This window comes from Trachemys scripta, chromosome 8, assembly GCF_013100865.1.
Source record: "Trachemys scripta elegans isolate TJP31775 chromosome 8, CAS_Tse_1.0, whole genome shotgun sequence".
Lineage (NCBI taxonomy): Eukaryota > Metazoa > Chordata > Testudines > Emydidae > Trachemys > Trachemys scripta.
The window spans coordinates 18,301,057-18,321,981 of record NC_048305.1 but is presented as its reverse complement, the minus strand read 5'-3'; the positions used below and the strand labels follow the sequence as shown (position 1 = coordinate 18,321,981).

Here is a 20,925-nt window from a genome sequence, read left to right as displayed (position 1 = left end):
GGGCTGTGCCACTGACAACATGACCTGCAGAGCCCTTACATCTGAGGATCTAATGGTGCCTTACAAATAGCAAGTCTCTCGACACCTCTCCACAGATCTAGCCTTATCCCCATTTCACAGGGTACTAAACTGAAGTTCCAGAGCGGAGAAGTGCATTTTTGTCCCAGGTTACGTGACAAGTCTAGCAGAGCTTGAAAGAGAGCCCAGGAATCCAGACTCTTGGTCTCCTCCATGTAACCCCATGGCCGTACTCTCTCCACAGTTCTCTGCAAGTTGCAGATAAATGTCCCTTGGCCAACAATGGTTAATGTTGCGGCCTGACGCTGGCTGGCATGGAGACTTGGTGGGTGTGGAAAAGCACAAATGAGCTTTGGCAGGGCGAACAGTGTCTTTATTGTAATCCGAGGCCGCTCTGAGTGAACATGCTGCAGAAGCCCGGCCATTACTCAGGCCCATTTCCTCAAAAGTGTTTCAGTTTCTCCTCCTCCCCCCCCCCCCAGTCCCCTTACATCTGGACACCTCCTAAACAGATTCCAGAGCCCATAGACATGAGGTCATTTTTTTTTCTTGAAGCTAATGGATAGGAGCTAATGCAGATCTTCCTCTTTCTTATTCATATGGGGAGAGTGTCTGGCTCCAGAGCCCAGGATGAACCCCAGATAAAGCTGTATCCTTTTATTTGAGGCCTCATTCATCCTCTAGCATATAATATACAAATAAAGTCATTAGGGTCATTAGCAGTTATTAGCAATGAGCAGCCCTTCACATCTGCAACAAAATGAAATAAAAAAAAATGTATAGTTCCCCAAATTATGTCATCATTTTATCCAGTAATTATAATTAAATCCCCCCTTAATGGTTTAAATGTTTTCATCTCCTTATTTAACAGTCATTTGTGTCTCTTTATATTTTCAAGTCAGTGGAGTGAGGCGTGTAGGAATCATTATTCTTCCACCTGCAACTGCCTTGTCTTCAGCTCTCACTGATTTACTGTCCCTCCCCTTTCTAGAAGGAATGAATCCCAGGGGCCTGCTGGGAAAACAAGTCAGATTAAATTTATAAGGACGGGGCTAAGATAAAAATCACAGATCCAGTCCTGCAATCTGATCTTGGCAGGCTTATCCTTACGTCATTGCAATGAAGTCCTCTTTAAGTCAGTGGGGTTCTGCATACCTGTGTGGATCTGATTTCAGGATTGGGACATATGTTTGGGATTTTTTTTAAATAATGTCCTTTCCTGTGTCATTAGCCGAGGTCCTTATTCTTCTGACACTTAGTAGTGAACATTTGGTAGGTTTGGTAGCAAGTGTTAGCAGGATTGACCCTTAGGTTGCAAATCTTGAGTTTTAAAATTCCAATTCCTTTTCCCCACTTAACCTTTGTTTCCTTTTTGTCTTTTGCCTTTCTTGGCAAATAATGCCAAATGTTTCTATTAATGTTATTGTGTTTTGTAGGGGTTCTTTTTTTTTTTTTTTTACAATAACAAATGTTCAGAACTGGAGTCCAGATAGCTCAAGAAAATGATGCTGTCAGGTGGTTTTTTTAGTTCTTATTTTATGTACTGTCCTTTGTTTGAAGCAAAGAAGTAAACATTTTGCTCCCTTTCCCATAACCCACATACTACTTTCATGAGATGAATGTGTCTAGCAAGCACGACAGTTCATGTAGCATATTTGTGCTGCAGTGATAAACTACCTGCACAGATTAGGGAGAACCAGTAACTCTGCTCCTGCTCCTGTTGAAGTCACTGGGAGCATTGTCAATGGGCTCTGGAGCAGCTAATTGTGTGGTGTTAGTGAATTGGTGCAGGAGTAAGGGGGTGAGGGTGGGGGTGGTATTTTTGTATCTCACACACAAATGGTGGCCACCAAGCTTTTATTCAATTTCTTAGCAGTGGACTTGACATTTATATTTCCCCATCAAATTCTAAATATAGATTAAACTTTGGCCCCAGTGACCCCAGAGAATCTGGACAGAGGTGCTTTTAGTTGGACAGGATAAACTCTTCAAAGTTACTTGCCACAAAACTGAGTCTTATTGCTAACCAGATCTGTTAGTTTTAAATGATAAATTCTCCTCTGGAGGGGGACTCATTAGGATGATGTCCCTAATCAGAATGAGAGGTATTTATTTTTATTTTTTATTGTTGGTTTTAAGGGCATGGATGAGAGAAGAGCAACCATACACTTAAGAATATGAAGTTCATGTAACAGATATATTATCAGAGCAGGTTAGCAACTGCTAGTTCTCTGGAACAGGGACTGTGTCTGATGCTGACTCTTCTAAATCATCACCTGCATTTATTACAGTGCTGTGTAAATGCTGTCATGGATTACAGAGTCACATCTCCACTTAGTTCTTAGCTCTGTGGTAGACCCATTGACTTATCCCCTTCCCTGGCCTTGTCCCAATGTTCCTCTTGCCTTTCAGGAGACAGCACTTACAGCCAGATTGTCCCAAGAGCTCAGCACTCGCAGTTGGAGACATGCTTTCAAAAGAGCCCTCAGCACCTTCACCACTGAGCTCTCTGGGAAATCTGGCTCTTAGTGTCACAGTGAGTGCTGCTGGGGGCGGAGCACTTTTGAGAACCTGGCCCTTAGTGTCTGTGACTGATCTGATTGTCTCTGTTGGGGTGTCCCATTTCTGTCTGTCCTAAGACTTCTCCAGTTGTGGTTTCTCTCTTTTCAGTTGTGTCACACTCACTTCTTTCTCTTATTTTCTCTCTGGTACCCAGCATTATAAGATGAGTGCACTAGACACTGTACCACCCACCCAGATTGTCATTGTCACCATAAAACATTGATGCCTTATTTATTTAGGGTGCCATTGGGCAAAGGTGGTGTCAAATATATTTTTATTTTTTGAAAGAATCCATTCTAAAGAGGCTTCAGTCTGCAAGACCTTCTGTATGTGAGCTCTGTATGACGAGGTGCTGCCAGGCTTGTTCTGTTCTTATTAGGAGTGTGTGCTGTTAACCTGTGTTTGCATTCACTATATGGGGGAGGAAAGGTGATAACCAAAAAGTCTTCAAATTCAAAAGCGTTTGATGATTTTTTTTTCCTCTGGGCTTGGCAACAGCAGTAGCTGCATCCTACAGCCTAGCAATATTGTCTAGCATAGCAAGCATCGAGGTGGCTAGCTATAAGGAATGTGTGACAGACAGAAAGCAGACAGCTAAGGAAATCTGATGAGCTCAAGGAAAAAGGAAGAGGAGGATGAAAATTAGGCATGTATTCCAGTAAAGTCAAAGTAACCTCAGCTTGGGCTAGTACACGGATACATATACATGTATATATGGAGCTTAACACTAATGCATCGTCAAAACACTCTGGTTAGACAGGCGAATAAGTAGAGATAAGCATGATTCAAAACCTCTGATCGAAACACCCTTTGAATGCTGGTAAAGTTTGGATCTGGATTCAAAATGTAGTACCCTTGGGCCCTGGTCTGTAATTTCTCCAGGGTGCAGATGCGAGGCATAGTGATGTTAAGCAGCTTGCCTGAGGTCACACAAGGAGCTAGTGTCAGAGCCTGGATTCAAACTCCAGAGTCCCTGCCTCGCAGTCTGGGTCTCAGACCACAGCTTGAGCACTACAGGCAATGAGAGAGGGAACACTGCAAAACAAAATGAGCTGAATGTATTTAATGGCATTGAATATCTAAGAAGACCTAGGAAATCATTGTTTCAGCCCAAACCATTAGAAGCAGGGAAAGCCCTAGATTCTGCCTGTGCCTGTTGAGCAATTCATCGGCGTTTGGCTTATTTTCTGTAAAATGCAAAGACTTTCCAAGTGCTTAGAACTGAAAGGCATAGTAATCCGACCTCTCACCTGCTCACTCAAAGGGACCATCCCCCTGCATCTTGCACAGACTCCTGTAAACATGGTGTAAACTGAAGAGCAGCTCAGACACAGAGCCCCTCAAAACACACCCTGGCTGGGCTAAATTAGGATGTTGCGTAATTTGGTGGTTATCTGCCTAAAGCCACAATCCCCAGCGCTGGCTGCCAGCTTGAAAGTATAAGGTCAGCTTTGGAGCGGGCTGCCTCCACAAATAGATGACGAACAATTGCCTGCAATTTTGAATTTCCCACTGACACATTCCAAAGCCCAGATCCCCTGTCTCTGGGGACTGCAGCTTGGCCACCTTTCAGATTTGGTTGAAGGATTTTTCCTCCCCTTGCTAATGATAGAGAACAGGTGATTCCTGGATGCCCTTGAGCTCTTTCTAAGCAGCTATGTACTTATCTAATCTCCATCTTCTTACCCTGCATTATTACCACGGGTCTTTGTTTTCAGTTTTTATTTTGTTTAAAATTTCCTGGGAATGTATTGGTGTTTATTACAAAAATAATCAGGTGAAAATTGGTGCAAAAAATTAACTTCAACATTTTTTCTAATATTGGAGGACAAAAGAAAAAGCAACAAATAGAGAATTGTAAGAGTCTGGAAAGTAAAAGCAGTTTGATGCTGTGCTTTATTTCACGGACTGAATCTTAACAGTATGTACACATATGCACTTGCATGTGTGTGCGTGTCTGTTTCTTCCATGTCATTGCCTTCCTTTAGTAGCCAGCTTCGCATTTACACTTAGATTTATTATTGATATAAACTCGTCTGCTTGATGTAATTAATTGGATTTTCTTAACATAAGCAGGATTTTCATGTATTTGAGTGGTCCAAAGTTGGGATGAAAGTTGGTAAAAAAACCAATAGCTTTAGTAAAACCTGGGATTTTTTCGGTAAAAATCAGTAAAAACCAGAAATGAAGGGCCTTAATTATAACCTTCTGCTCTTCCGTAGCCACCTGCCTCTCAACCACCAGAACTGAACATGGATGTGGGGGATAGATGAGAGAAGAGCATTCTTCAGAGAACTGCCTATAGCAGAGGGGGCCACTTAATATTTTTTCATATAGTGACCATGCCACCTTGTGTTTTGCTTCCCTTCTCACTTACCTGTAATCAGTTCAGCTGGCTTCCACTCACAGCTGAGGTTTCCTTAGGATGACTATGGAAGTTGCATTTGGTTTACAGGCCAGAGGAAGCTGGTCCATATCATGCTGTGCTTTTTTTTTTAACCTATATTAGTGACATTCTGCAGCTCCAATAGGGAGCTACCAGGCATGCTGTGCTGAGCACAGAGTAGCTACTTGCCCACAGCAGCTGTTGAAATGAGGGTTCAGTATCCTTCAGAAAACCCTACCAAAGTGTAACAATGGTTAGCATGTGTGTTCAATACACAGGCTTGTGCTCTGTGTGCTCAGCACGCTCTCCGTTCATGGGACTGAACCCGTACAAGCCAGCCGAAAGACTCCCATTGACTTCACTGGGGCTCAGGCTCTGTGTGCGCTCGTGTCCAAGCCACAGCACTTAGGGCGGGAATTTATCCTGTGGATCAGACTCCAGCAAAACTCCCATTCACTACTTTCATGGGAGTTTTGCCCAAGTAAGCTCTGCAGATTCAGGACCTCAGAGCCTGTGATACTCTCAGCTACGACAAATCTTAGCAGCACCATGATGTGTATGTATTAAGTGGTGGCGTCTGGAAGAGACATGCTGATCAATCAGTATTTTTTTTGTCCAGTCATTTAGGAAATTCAGCTTTAGACAGGATATAAACAGTCACCAGCATTCGTTGCTGATTTGGGTAGGTACATGGGTGTGCTTGGCAAGTAGGTAAAGAAGGAATGTTCCTGCGATCTAGAATAGATCTGGAACATTAAAAAAAAAAAAAGGAACAATAGGCCATAACAGATAGTGGAGGGAGAGAAACCATAGGGCTTGTCTACATGAATGACTAGTTTGTGGCAAGGTGTGAGGTGTGAATCTACCCTGCACCTAGCCTGCCATGGTCTAACCCTCTGTGTGTATCCTGCTGACATGTGTTTACAGGTTGTTAGAGCACTTTGAGCTAGTCCTGTTTTCAGAGGACTAGATCAGAGCGCTTTAACAAACTGTTAGCACACATCAGCAAGGTGCCCATGGACAGTTAGTCCGCGACAGGCTAGTATGGGATAGATTCACACCCCAGCTTGCTGACGTGTTATCAGCCCTCCAAGGGTTATCCTGGAATCTCCAGGAATTAAAGATTAATTTTCTTTAATTAAAGATTGTCATGTGATGAAACCTCCAGAAATATGTCCAACCAAAATTGGCAACCCTAGCTTGTTCGTGTGGACCAGTTGCTAGTGTATGCAAGGAGGGGAGAACTGTCCTGGAGGGGTCAGGAGGAAGGAGACCAGATTTTTTTTTTTTCAGTTGATTATTTATTTTTGCATGTTTTTGTTGGCAATTAAAATGAGTAATTTTTAAAACTATTTTATTTCTTTAATAGCTTTAGTTATTCCAGATTCTCTGAACTTCTTCTAGCCAAGCAATTCTGAGCAGTAGCTGGGGCTTCCCAAACTCCCTACCTAAGGTGAGAGGTGCCAGGGCTGGTGTACGCTCTTCCACTGCAGTATGTGCATCCCTACGCCCCAAGCTGGTGGGGACTGAAGTGTAGGAGGCATAGCTTTTGGTGGGAATTTCCTTGCCATGCCAGTATCTGCCAGAGCCTTGGGGCCCTAGGGATAGACATTCATTTTTTCTGCAGTTAGTATAAATTCTGAACCCATTAGATCAGGTTGAAGTTCTGCATTCCCACTGGTTACTATACCCAGTCATTAACTGCTAGGACTGTACAGACTGCAATACAAGCAGAACAGCAACATGGAACTCAGGACTCAGCAGAGATGGGAAATAAACATTTAGATAATGTATGTTTATATCAAGGGTCAGCAACGTTCGGCACGCAGCTCGCCAGGGTAAGCACCCTAGCGGGCCGGGTTAGTTTATTTACCTGCTGAAGCGGCAGGTTCGGCCGATCGTGGCCCCCACTGGCCGCGATTCGCCGTCCCGGGCCAATGGGGGTGGCGGGAAGCCGCGGCCAGCACATCCCTCGGCCCGTGCCACTTCCCGCCGCCCCCATTGGCCCGGGACGGCGAAGCGTGGCCAGTGGGGGCTGCGATCGGCCGAACCTGCCGCGTCAGCAGGTAAATAACTGGCCTAGCCCGCTAGGGTGCTTACCCTGGCAAGCTGCGTGCCAAACGTTGCCGACCACTGGTTTATAACAACAGTAGTAATCTCCATGTTGGGCTTTCCTGATGCTATTCACCAAACTAGTGTCAGTTACTAAATATTTAGTTGGTGTATCCAGATTTCTAAGTGTTTACAGAGGTGAGGGAAGCCTTAATATCCTCACTATACAGATGAGGATGCTGACATACCAAGTCAGGTTGTGACTTTCTCAAGGTTGCAGAGAGAGTCTGTAACAGCCGGTCTCCTAACTCCAGCCCAGTGCTGTAACCACCTCCTCTGCTGTTGAAGAGAGGTCATATAGTCAATCGCTTGCCCTCTCAGTGCGGCTGCATTTCCATCTTTTGTTCAGACCCTTTTGACACTCCCATTGGGCTAGCCTGTACAGCTATTTATATAACCTGCAGCCACACCCCAGCTCCCAAAATTCTTCCTCTAGCCGGTGAACCTTTTAAAATGCCTAGTTCTGCTGTCTGAACTTTAAGTCAACCGTGAAAAGGAGCAGGGGAAGCTGTAGGTCTCTCTGCCAGGCCACTTTGGTGCGGGGTGTGGGGCGGAGCAGTACACTTTCAGTCTCTGTCTGTTTGACTTTGCATGTGGGATGTGAGTTCATGGCCTATTTTAATGCTGCATATTTGGGGTGCAGAGAGGGGTGAGGCTATTTCAGCTTCTGGTAATTAAGGATTTAGGCAATACAATAATGGAGAGCCTTTGCATGGTAAAACCTAGGCTAATTTCCAAGCCTTTTCTCTCTGGGTCCCAGAGCCAAGGTGCAGTCAGTGTTCAGAGTGTTGTTCATTAAAACCCCTTCCCTACCCTGTTTCTTTGTCTTGTTTGCACATGATTGAGAATGTACAAACAAACAGCTCTCAGGTGCTTTGGCTGTTGCATGCAGAAGAGACCCCCAGGAGGATATTTCTCTCATTTTATGCTAGGTTACCAATTGCAATCACTATGGTGATCTTTCCAGAGCTCATTAACTGAAGAAGAGTTTGGGGGTGGGGAGATATAGGGGGGACAATCTGAACTTGCTGTAGAAGGAAGGGCTGTGAGTGTGTGTTCAGAATGACCGTGGCTGCTGGGAGCAGATGGAACCCTCAGTCAGTATTGGTTGGGGGGCTCTGATACTAAAACGCTACTTCCCTACCAATGGAAATAGAGGAAGATGCTGCTGTTGGTACTGGGTGGAGTTGAGACTACAGTAAGGGGGGGATGGGTTTTGAACAGTGATGGGGCAGATAAGAACATTGCCAGGGTCGGAGATTAGTTTAAAAAAAAAAATCTGATGATTGAAGGGGACTGTTTAGATCCCATGTATCTTCTTTTGAGAAGACTAAATCTTGTATGGCATCCCTAGAAAAGACTTTTAGAAGTTGTCCATGTTGCTTGTCCCTGGAGCTGGGCTGGTTAGACTCAACTGTAAGTAGTTAAGGTTGGTGGTTGATCCTTATCTCAAATGTCAGAGGTCGGCCAGAGTATTAGCGTTTGAGGTTTGTGGTCTTGAGAGCTACTTGCCCTTCCTGTACGACCCATTAATATTTTGTTTTTTCGAAGGTCTTTCCTTACTACTGTTGCGGACGTACTTCCCCAGAACAAAAAACTAATGCCACCAAGCCAAAAGGGACCCTTGTATAATGTCAGGTCACATGAGCTTGTATTGCCAACATGGACAGTATCCTTTCAGGTGCAGATGGAAGTGGAAATGTAGGCCACTGGCTATACAAGCCGGTGTCCATGGGCAAAGACTCTTCCATTTGAGCTAAAACAACTGCCAAGTTAGCCCATGCCAAAGGCTTTTTTCTCATATATTTACCATCTAGATATATTACTAGCCAGACCGGTCTTGTGTCAATAATCCACAAACAGTAGGACGACCTTTTGCGCTTTCCATTGACTTGGCTAACTCTCCAGGGAGAATCCCAACTGTTCCAGCAAACACAATAGTTTTAGTCCAACTCTCTCGTGTGCTGCCATTGGACTTGTTACCACCTTGATTGAACAACCACCACCGTCCCATGTAAAATTCTGGTGGTTTCATACATTTGTCTTTTTTCCCCTTTCTCAAGTAGCATTTAAAATAACGCAAAGTGAATTCAGTGTTAATATATATGGAAATAACATGTAGCCATGTTGTAAAAGAGCCTCAAATGTGTTTCCAAAATTTGTGCACGCAACCATTTTTGTGTGTAAAAGCCAAAGGGATATATGTGGAAATGCGCTTGGGGAAGCCATTTTGGAGGCCTTGGGGAAATTTGCTGTAAAAGGCCTAATTCAGATCCCTGAAATGACAAGGATTTCCAACTTAAGTCTTGACTCACACTGTTATTTACCTGGATTTTGCTGCTTAAAATGATAGCCACAGTTCTTCCATCAATATACACTGGAATACAGAGGCACAAAAGCTGTTACTTTGATGCTGTGACATGTTAGATTTTCATTTACAGCTTTGGTATAGTAACAACCTCAGCTTTGCTATAGCTACAGTCTCATTATGGTATTTAAGAGCGGAAGAGCTGCCATACTGGGTCAGACCAGTGGTCCATCTGGCCCAGTATCCTATCTCTGGCAGTGTCCAGTACCAGAGCTTCAGAGGCAGTGCACAGCCCAGGGAAATTTTGGGGAGATTCTCCCCTGTCTTCCCCTCTCTGTTTCTGGCAGTCAGAGGTTTAGGGTTGCCCTGACTATCTTGGCTAATAGCCATTGATGGACCTGTACCCCATGAACTTATCTAGTTCTTGTTGAACCCAATTATATCTTGGCCATCAGAACATCCCATGGCAATGAGTTCCATAGGTTAATTGTGCGCTGTGTGAAATCGTATTTCCTCTTGTTTATTTTAAACCTGCTGCCTATTCATTTTATCGGGTGACCCCTGGTTTCTGTACTGTGGGAAAGGGAAAACTTCCAGCCTATGGAGAGATGAGGCTCAGGGCAGGTCTACGCTACAGCCCAGATCGACGCTCTGAGATCGATCCACCAACAGTCGATTTAGCGGGTCTAGTGAAGACCCCCCAGATTGACAGCAGATCACTCTCCAGTCAATCCCTGTACTCTACCCCCAACGAGAAGAGTAAGGTAAGTCGACGGGAGACTTTCTCCCGTAGACCCATCGGTAACTCGACCTGAGGTATGTCAACTCCAGCTGTAGCTGGAGTTGCATAGCGTAGGTTGACTTACCGCGGTAGTGTAGATATAGCCTCAGTTGTGAGTGAATTAATCAAGGTAAATGTCCTGGATGACCTAAGGTCTCCATTGTTTGCACAACGATGTGTTCACATTATCAGACTTCGTGTTTGTGAATCTACTTTTTTATTTTCTGACTTCTAAAATAAATTCATTCCCAGAACACATCTGTTCAACTGTGCAGTGGTTCACGATGACCTCAAAATTAATACTCTGATGGGTCTTTAGTGATTATAACATGGATGCTCCTCGACTATTCTGTAGATACACATGCAATATAGCTTCAGAGAAGTCTTATGCCACTTGTAACAGGAAACAGTAGTGTTGATGAATCAGTGGATGGGGAATGGAACACAGCCTTGCCCCTCCAAGGTCACTTTTTAAAATCCAGTTTAAGTCAATATAGTGACCAAACATCATTGCCACAGAAGGGCTGCTTGGAGGTTTATATGTAGGGTGACCATATTTCCAATGCTGAATACGGGACACCTGGTAAAATTACACTTATTCAAGCAAGTTCAACAGCAATCAATCAAAACTATGCAGTACAAACATTCAAATTAACATCAAGTGTATTGAGCCCCGTTAAAAAGAAATACTGCATAGTTAGATTCTTTTTATTTACCTTCTTATCTTTAAGGCTTTAGGGTTCACATTGGGAGGGGTGACACCCCCATTCCACCCACACTCCCATACACCTCTCTCAGATGGGGGATGACTGACCTACCCGACCCTCCCTATCTAGCTGGGCCCCCGGGACGGACCTGCCTCTTCTGGTACCTGGCGCCATGTCTTCCTGAGGCAACACATGCCAGGGGGACAGGGACGGATGCAGGGTCACATGCCTGCCTGCACCCACGAGCCACCACAGCGCACAGCCAGCACTGGCCAGAAATGGGATGGGGGTGAAGCCCTGCTGGCCAAGAGCTGGTGCATCTTTGCCCCGCCACCAGCCTTGCACACCCACACCCATTTTCGGCCACTGGACCCTCCCACCCCCATTCACCGCTGGTGGGTGGGCGGCTGGCGAGCAGGGATCTGGCCAGCAGCAGGCCTCACCAGTACTGATTGGGGGGAGGGAGGGAGAGACAGAAAATACGGGACAATTTGCCCATTTAAAGAAAAAGCAGGAGGGCTTAAATATGGGACTGTCCCTTTTAAAAACAGGATGTCTGGTCACCCTACTTATGTGGAATGTGAAATGGGTGTGGTGGACACCATTCCCATTTCCACTGGACACACATACCCACATCACAAAAACCACCAGCACAGCTGGCGCTTCTCCGCAGTCTTGAAGTGTTAACAGAAACCCAGGATTGAATGGGTTACGGAGACTCCGGCTACATCTACACTACAGGGGGGAGTCGATTTAAGATACGCAAATTCAGCTACGTGAATAGCGTAGCTGAATTCGACGTATCGCAGCCAACTTACCCCGCTGTGAGGACGGCGGCAAAATCGACTTCTGCGGCTTTCTGTCGACGGCGCTTACTCCCACCTCCGCTGGTGGAGTAAGAGCGTCGATTCGGGGATCGATTGTCGCGTCCCAACGGGACGCGATAAATCGATCCCCGAGAGGTCGATTTCTACCTGCCGATTCAGGCGGGTAGTGTAGACCTAGCCTGAGCTACCCCTCTGTCCTCTGCAGAGGCACTGTGGGGAGGAGAAGACAGTGCTGTTGCCCATGCTGAATCTGTTATATAGGTACTGTAAATAGTGCAGAACTTCCACATCCAGGGCGTGTACCTTGTAGCTTATCTTGTACCTTTCACTAGTACTGAATTTTAGTTATATATTAAAAGGAAAAACTAGAGATAAGTATAACTTTTTGAAAGGGTGATTTTTTTTTCCCCTTGTGCAATAGCTATACCAGATATCACTCTAAGGACAAAAAAGTGAGCTTGATTATGCTGGAGGGAGAAACCTTGCATCCTTGAGCTTTGGGGTTTATTTCACAATCTTGGTAACTTTCTAATCTTTGTCTAATAATATACAAATATCCAAAGAAATGGTAATGTGTTTCTTATTACTTTATGCCAATTATTGACACAGAGCCTGATCTAAAGCCCAGTGAATTAAGTGGAAAGACTCCCATTGATTTTGTTGGGCATTAGATCAGTCCAATACTTCAGCACTGCTGCTGAATTCACATTAGATATTGGTATGTGGTATGGAAAGTATATGCATATTTATCATTTGCATGCTATGTTTAGGAAGCATTGAGTTCTTTCTCAACAATTGAAAAAACACCTGTGCTTTGTGTAACAAGTATATATTTTCTAACACTCATAACTGCTTTATTTCTCCATCCACAGAGTGATCGTCTTCTTATTAAAGGAGGCAGAATAGTCAATGATGACCAGTCGTTCTATGCTGACATTTACATGGAGGATGGTCTCATAAAGTATGTACAGGATTCCCATATTATCTTATCTACTCTTTTTACCTCTTGACTGCAGGAATTGTGGGTCTGTGGGCTATTGTATGCCAGTCCAGGTTGGGTGGAGTCTGTAGTTTGCTTGCCCACCTGGTGAGACACTGAATTCCTTCTCCTTTCTCGGTGAATAAAATTCAGTTAAACTGATAAGTTATGACACAGTATCCGTTGTATGCTGAGATAATATCTAACTGCAGTGGGAACAGGAATGATCTTTTAGTTTCTGTTTTGTCCAGTATCCAGCAGGATTATGTCACAAGAACGACACTTTCCCTAATTATACAAGATCCCATTTGTTAGAGCTAAAGAGGATGGATCTGTGCTTTTGAGAAGCTACGTCTTTAAAATTCTCAGAGATTTCAGGCAAAACTGTGAATCTCATCTTTTCATCTGGCTTCTGGGTGTGTTCTGGAGTACAATAATGACTCCACTGTTTAAAGGCTGAAATTGTTCTAATGTGTAAAGTATATGAAATGGGACTAAATCCCAGTTTGGTGGATTGCAAGTCCCAGGATAGTTCATAGCAAGGGAACTTAAACACTTCCAAAAAAACATGCCTTGCCCTGTGGTACAAAGAAAATATTCACCTTTCCCTTGATGGAAATGTATTTTTAAAACCTGCAGTAGGAAAATAATTTTTAAGAGGCATGTCTGTTTTAAGCCTGAAGACAAAGGCAGCCTATTAACCACTGGTTTGGTGCCATAAAAGAGTCATGGAAAGAAGTAGTGTTCACCGAATATTCAATACTGGTGTGCGAGAGGTGTTCTAGGCTGGCTGACACTGAAATGCAGGGAGCACGGATATAGTCCTATTTTACGTCCCTTCCAGTTACACCAAAGAGATTGAAAGTTCTCTGATGAGGCCAGACAGTCTTTTATCCTAAGTTTATAGGGGCAGAGTGAGAAGAGGATTGGTGAATATAGGACTTATAGGGGCAGGGGCTATGGGTTTGGGTGCAGGAATCGATGTGCAAAGGGCATTGAGATGCATATGTGAGGCTTATAGAGAAGGGAATATTAAGGTGTAGGTGCACTAGTTTATAGGAGAAAAGAGAGGTAGGTGCCCATGGGGAGGAGGATTTTATACTTTGGGTGCATCTAGGGAGGGGAATGTCATGTGGATATAGGATACGGAGTTCCAGGATTGTAGGGATTAGAAGTGAAGGAGCATTTTAGGTTTTAGGTACGTATATAGTTGAGGGTTTTTAGAGGAGACTTTTAGTGAACTGGGATTTTAGCTGCCTTGCCCACAATGCAGTACTGCAGTTAGCAAAGGTGTCCTTCCTCTCCAAGAAGGACAGGGTCTAATGGAAATCTCCCTGAGTGGGAAGGCATCTTCCCTAATTTCATAGAAGCACGGTGAACACACTGGGCTTGAAAACCACACTTGAGTTCACAAAAGCTGCAGCCAGCGATGTCTGTGAGAGCGGCCTTTGTTTACTTTAGGGACCTTGTGATGTGAGTGGAATGGCAAAACCCTGCAAACCCAGGGCTGGCCCAGCAACTGTATCATTGCTCTTAGGAGTTCTCATTCTTCGTAAGAAGTAAGCCTCAGACTTGAGCCTTAAGGGGTGGGGTGGGGAGGTAAATATAATTACTGGGGGCAGGGCTGGCATTTAGAGATTTTGAAACCATTCACTCTTTCTAGCCCTTCCCAGTCACTCATACATTAAAGCGGTCCTGTTGAATGAACTCCTTGTGTGGTGGTTTCTGCAGAGCTTGTTCGCATTGGTTTAGGTTCTTGCTGTCTTCTGTGTTTAGATTGTCTCAAGTCCACTGCTGTCTTGTACTGATAGGGGGTTTTCCCTACTTTGGTAGGTTATTGGTGGAGTACGTTCTAGTCAAGTTTCATATGTGTGTGGCTCACCATCCTGATTACTATCTCATCAGGCAAATTGGAGACAATCTAATCGTCCCTGGAGGAGTTAAAACCATAGAAGCCAACGGGAAGATGGTGATCCCTGGAGGAATCGATGTCCACACTCACTTGCAGATGCCATACAAGGGGATGACCGCAGTGGATGACTTCTTCCAGGGAACTAAAGCAGCCCTGGCTGGCGGAACCACCATGATCAGTAAGTCCATTGGGCAGTTCCTTTCATGTTGACTCCACAGAGGCTTTAAAAAGGGCTTGCTGTATTCAGCATCCTATACTTGCAAAAGACTAGCTTGTTTACTGTCTTGGCTTCCGTAGTTCCTGAGAAGGAGTGTGTGTTGTGGTTGGAGTTTGGGGTTTTTTTTGGCAGAAGAAGCTTGGGCGAGAGTGACAATGGAAAGGGGCTATTGTTATGCAGAAAGAAGGGTGAGGGATGAATTAGGAGAAGGCAGCTGTTGGAATGGGATTTGGGGAGAAATGCGTGAGAGCTATGTGGGCATAGGGGAAAGGAGTTCGGCAGCTGGAGGAGACCCTAGCAGTAGCTGTGGAAAAAGGACTGGTGTCAAAGACGGGTAATGGGGAGCATCAGTAGATATGGGGGAGACCCAAGGAAAATAGGAAAGAATGGTTGAATAGAAGGAGAACCGTAGCAGGATCTAGGTCAGAGGTGGGCAAACTACGGCCCACGGGCCACATCAGGCCCGCGGGACCATTCTGCCAGGCCCCTGAGCTCCTGGCCCAGGAGGCTAGCCCCCAGCCCCTCCCCCGCTGTCTTCACTCCCCCGCAGCCTCAGCTCACTGCGCCGTGGGCGCAATGCTCTGGGTGGCGGGGCTGCGAGCTCCTGGGGTAGCGCAGCTGCAGAGCCCAGCCTTATCCGGTCTCTGTGCTGCGCAGTGCATGGCTGGCTCCAGCCGGGCGGTGTGGCTGTAGCGCCGCCAGGCACCGGTGCATCAGGCAGTGCGGTAAGGGGGCAGGGAGCGGGGGAGGGGGGTTGGATAGAGGGCAGGGGAGTTCAGGGGGTGGTCAGGGGCTGGTGGTGTGGATAGGGTGGGGGTGGTCGGAGGCTGGGGAACACGGGGGTTGAATGGGGGCAGGGGTTCCAGGGGCGGTCAGGGAGAAGGGGGGTGGATGGAGCAGGGGTCCCGGGGAGGCAGTAGGAAGGAAGAGGGGGGTTGGATGGAGCGGAGGGGGGCAGTAAGGGGCGGCGGGTCAGGGGGTGGTCAGGGGACAGAGAGCAGGAGGGGTGGATGGGGCAGGGGTCCCAGGGGGTGGGCCGTCAGCAGGCGAGAAGCAGGGGGGGTGTCAGATAGGGGGCGGGGACCAGGCATAGCCTCCTCTAACCGGCCCTCCATACAATTTCTGAAACCTGATGCGGCCTTCAGGCCAAAAAGTTTGCCTGCCCCTGATCTAGGTGGACTAGGAGATGCCAATAGAAAACTTGACACCTGAGCAGCTAAGATCAACAAATTGTCTGCAACAGAGGGAGAAACACCTCTCTCTCTCTCTCTCGCCACGACTAAATTGTCTCTTGCCATGCAGTCCCATCTCTTGGCCTGTCTCGCTGACATCTCCAATTAAAAAGGGGTTTAGAATAGAAAGTGGAACCGAGCCTGAACGCTAGCATTTGCTACCAGCAGACAGGGTCATCAGAATGTTTGCTAGATCTTAGCAGTAGTAGTATTTTTAATCTATCAGAATTGATTGGGGAGGGTTGTGAAGATAAGTTTCCTTAATCAATGGACAAAATATGCCTTTGGGTATTGAAATGTGAGGCTTATTAGTGCATCGACCCTACCTTGCTCAGAAGAGGCTCACTTGAGTGCCACAGAAGCACTTCTGCCCTAGATTACCAATAAACCACAGCACCTAACATTGCGCCTCAAACTCTCCTAGAGGATTGATGAGTGTGCAATGCTTTGAAGAATGTGGGGTTAAATTCTGCTGTGTTACAGGGTATGCAGCGCCAGTAAAGTCAGTGAGATTGCATTTGTGTAGCTGAGAGCAGAATTTGGCCCACAATACACATTCTAAATGCTGAGTTTTATTTTTGTTGACCCTCATTCTGATTGCTCTTAAGTGTCACATATTAGCCATGTTAATATTTAGGTGCCCTACTGTAGCTGGGTAAGAAATCTGCAATAAAACCCCAAACCAGGTGAAACTTCCTGCTTTGAAGTTTTGTTACCATCTTGCAACTGAGCCCAGTGTTTTTGAAAGATCACCATGGTGCATGAATCTTCTGAGTGATCCCTGGCCCAGCTTGGAGCAAACACGGGTAGGGTTATCATTTCAGTCCAACAGGAGGTGGAATGAGCACTTACTCCTGTTTTTGTGCTCTTTTGATTGAGGTTCACTTACATCAGGGAGGTAAATTCATTTGAACCCAGAACTCAAGTGAGGGTCATTTAAACCTACTGAAACTCAGGAGAGGGTCACGGGACTGGGGTGGGTAAAAACCTAAGGAGTTGTTCATCCAAATCCACATCATGAGGTTGCACAGCTCCAGTGCCCACAGCCAGGGCCTCTGGGCAACTTAACAAAGAACAACAACAAACACAATATTCTTCACAATAGGGCAGCATGCCCAGATGAATTAAAGCACAGGGACAGAATGAAACCCCAGTATCCCATGCCGTCCAAAGAAATAAACAGCACTAATGAAAAAGGAATCAGAATTCGTGATTCTTGCCCTCAAGAATGCTATAGATGTGCTCTGGTTTATAACTTGGGCTTTACTGCAGCGGTCACAGCTGTCTGTGCTTTGAATAGCTTCTTAGGGTGTAAGAAAAATCATTGATCCAACTGCTGAAAGTTTGGGTTTTCTTTCTGCTCTCCTTCCCCTGGTGGCCACTGGAATAATGGTCTTCGTCGCAGCATCTGTTGTGTAAAATGGACTGCCGCAGCAGATTACGTCAGGGGCAATAAAAGGTGCATTAGGACTGCGTCTTAGCAGGAAACTAAGTTTTAATGGGGTGGAAGTAGGGGTGTGGATGGAGGAGGGTCCTAGTGCTTCCAGCTGATTTCTCAGCAGAAGCCTGTAAAAGCTCTTGGTGCGATGCCAAAAGCTGTTAAGCCAAGGCTCAGTGCATTTCCTGTCTGATAAATGCACTTCGGATGTGTCTGAGAAAATGATGGAGGGGGAAGGTCTGAAGACCTGCCTGCTGTTTTCATTTCTCCCTGTGCTGTGTGGGAGCTGGGGAGAGCAGTTTGGACCCATCAGGGTATTTTGTTTTAATCTGGTTGGGATGTGGGAGGGCAGTAAGGCACTAAGGTAGCAGAGACCTGAGGCAGATTAAAAGAAGCACCCAGTAAAGGATGCAGTGAGAAGCCAGCAGTCACTGGGTCGCTGAGCACATGAGGAACCAATGGGATGGTGGGCACATGGCGTGGGGAGGAAGAGCCCTTCTTTCACACCCTCAGTTCTGCTTGCCTCTCTTGTCACATCCAGTTGACCATGTGATCCCTGAGCCAGAGGCCAGCCTGACAGAAGCGTATGAGAAGTGGCGAGAGTGGGCCGATGGGAAGACCTGCTGTGACTATTCCCTGCATGTGGACATCACCCACTGGAACGACAGTGTCAAACAGGAAGTACAGATGCTTATCAAAGAAAAAGGTTTGTGGAGAGATGGGGGGAGGGCCTCCTTGCCTTTGCCCTTTATTCCTCAAGTCTCTTTACCCTAATCTCCTTTTTTCCAGTGAATGCTCCCATCACCCTCAGCTCTAGTGACTCAGTTAGCACATAGGCCCAGATCCGCAAAGTTGTTTAGGCGCCTAATGCTCATTGAAGTCAATGAAAATTAGATGCCTAATATCTTTGAGGATCTGGGCCATTGTGTGTGTGGCATAGGAAAGAGCATGAAGTGTGATTAAAGAACTGAGATTCAGGACTCCTGGGTTCTGTCCATGATTTGTAACCGATTCACTCTGAGTTTAGGCAAGGCTCTGTTTCTCGGTTTTTCACATCTGTAAAATAGGGAGATAATACTTCACATGGGGAGAGAAGTTATGAAAGTTATTTCATTTATATTTATAAAGCACCATGAGATCCTCAGATCACAGTCCATGCGTCACTACAACACATCAGAGTCGTTGGGTTTTTTGAGTAGGTCTCACAAAGGGCCTGAGACACTCACGTGCTTTTGAAAATCTCGCCCTTAAATGACTTAAGCACAGAATTTCCACTGTAAGTCCCAACATGAAGGTACAATAACAGCATCTATGCTTATGCTAGTCAGTGGGGAAGTCAGCTGTGCATGCATCCGTCAGTCTGCTGTCTCATGCACATTCTGCGTATGTCCTTCCAGACCAGTGTCCTCTGTGTGGCTTTGAGCACGCTCCCTCCACCATCTTTATTAGACCTTTTTAGACGGTGCTAAAATGAGTGGCAGATATAGTTTTGGAGAACTGCCTTCTGCTATCCCCTGTTTTCTAACATCTCTTGGGATCCTGTGTAGCCGTAGATGGAGAATTAGAATGTCCTGAAAATAAACAAACAAGAAGAAAACCAGAAAACTGTCTGCTTCACCTCTAGCTACTGCCAAAGGTTCCCATTCCATTAGGTCTGTGTAATTATCACATGCCTTGTGAATGTATAAGGGGGAGAGAGCTGGAATGGAATCATTTCTCTTTCTTCTTTTTCCCTCTTCTCCACCTAGGAGTTAACTCCTTCATGGTTTACATGGCCTACAAGGATTTGTACCAGATGTCAAACACAGAGGTAAGAGCTACATTACTGCTTTGTGTGCAATCATTGTTGGGCCCCTTTTATTTCGTTAGAACAGTAGCTGGAAACAAAGCAGTGTACTGAGTGATCAGAGCAGGGCAAGGATGATCATGATTCAGGTTGCTAAATTTTACAGTGCGGCTTGCAGCCACAGTTGGTTTTAATCCGGAGGCCCTTGGAGTCTATTTCTATCAATCCCGAAATGTAGTGTTTCAGTTTGCTGTCAGCAGCTTGCTGGGGTGCATAGTCTTTGCATACTGCACCTCCATTTTAAAGATGTGATGATGTGGCTGGGAGGACCTGCAGAGGTGGTAGATACAAGTTCCAAAGGTTTGGTGAAATCTTTGAGTGCTTCAATGGATGGCAGAGAGGCATTCTGAAAGGGGAGACATGGCATGTTCACACACCAAGCCTTGTTCTGACTGTGAATGAGGTCTGTGTAGTGCTGACACCAAATTCTTTCTCTCCAACCCTCCATTGTTCTTACCTGAAGGCCTGTCTAGATTTCGGTTGAAAGATACAGCGTGGGAACTTTTTAAAGGTCAAACAGACCAAGTGAAAATGGTTGAGTAGTAATAATGTTTCCTCTTTCACTCTGTTTCAGCTGTATGAGATATTTAGCTGCCTGGGAGATCTAGGTGCAATAGCTCAAGTTCATGCCGAAAATGGGGATATCATTGAACAGGTAAATGCTATTCTACCTACACTGCTGCTGAAAAGTGTGGTATAGACAGATTTTGATGCTGTACATTAGAGGAAAGATCCTGCATGGAAGCTGTGCAGACATCTTCTGGAATATATTATTGTTATTTAATATTTTATATTATTATAACATGGGGCACCTAGGGTCAGATTTTCAGATGTATTTAAGCATCTAAAGATGCAGAGAGATGCCTAGTTGGATTTGCAAAAGTGCCTAAGCAGGTTAGGTGCCTAATGCCCATTGAAAGTCAGTCCCACTAGATACCTATCTGAGTCTTTAGGTTCCTAAATATCTTTGTAAATCTGGTTCCTAGAGACCAACCAAGTCAGGGCCCCATTGTGCTAGGGACTGTACAAATACGTACTAAATGACCCAAAAAGATTACTGTCTAGGACAGTGGCTCTCCAACTTTTTTACTGGTGACCCCTTTAACATAGCAAGTCTCTGAGTGCGGCCCCCCCCTTATAAATTAAAAATACTTTTTTATATATGTAACACCATTATAAATGCTGGAGGCAAAGCGGGGTTTGGGGTAGAGGCTGACAGCTTGCAACCCCCATGTAATAACCTCGCAACCCCCTGAGGGGTCCTGACCCCCAGTTTGAGAACCCCTGGTCTAGGATATATATATTACATAAGGGAGACTGCCATGTTGGACACAGCTGAACATTTAGGCTTTGTAAAAAAAAAATAAAATAAAAAAAATAAAAAATCCATCCATCATTGTACTATAAAACTGAAGAACAATGAGAGTGTTTCCATGAAAATTCCCCTGGTAATAATTTTCTTAACAAATAGCCATTTCCCTGCTATGTTGGCAGTCCAGCCCTACAAACTAACTAATCAATTTTTGTTGTTCAAACTGAATGAAATTAAACCGTGAAAAGTGAGATATTTGCATTATTTTTTTCACTTAATCTGAAGCAA

At 45.3% G+C, this 20,925-nt stretch overlaps 1 protein-coding gene across 2 annotated transcripts in view; it reads left to right on the top strand.

Moving 5' to 3' along the window:
• The window catches only part of DPYSL3 (dihydropyrimidinase like 3), a 75,056-nt gene that overhangs the window by 37,105 nt on the left and 17,026 nt on the right, over window positions 1-20,925 (top strand). For both annotated transcript variants that reach the window (XM_034778560.1, XM_034778561.1), the window contains exons 2-6: window positions 12,574-12,662; window positions 14,586-14,770; window positions 18,021-18,185; window positions 19,228-19,289; window positions 19,900-19,980. In XM_034778560.1, coding sequence (XP_034634451.1) covers window positions 12,574-12,662; window positions 14,586-14,770; window positions 18,021-18,185; window positions 19,228-19,289; window positions 19,900-19,980 — 582 coding nt within the window. The remainder of the gene's footprint in view (window positions 1-12,573; window positions 12,663-14,585; window positions 14,771-18,020; window positions 18,186-19,227; window positions 19,290-19,899; window positions 19,981-20,925) is intronic.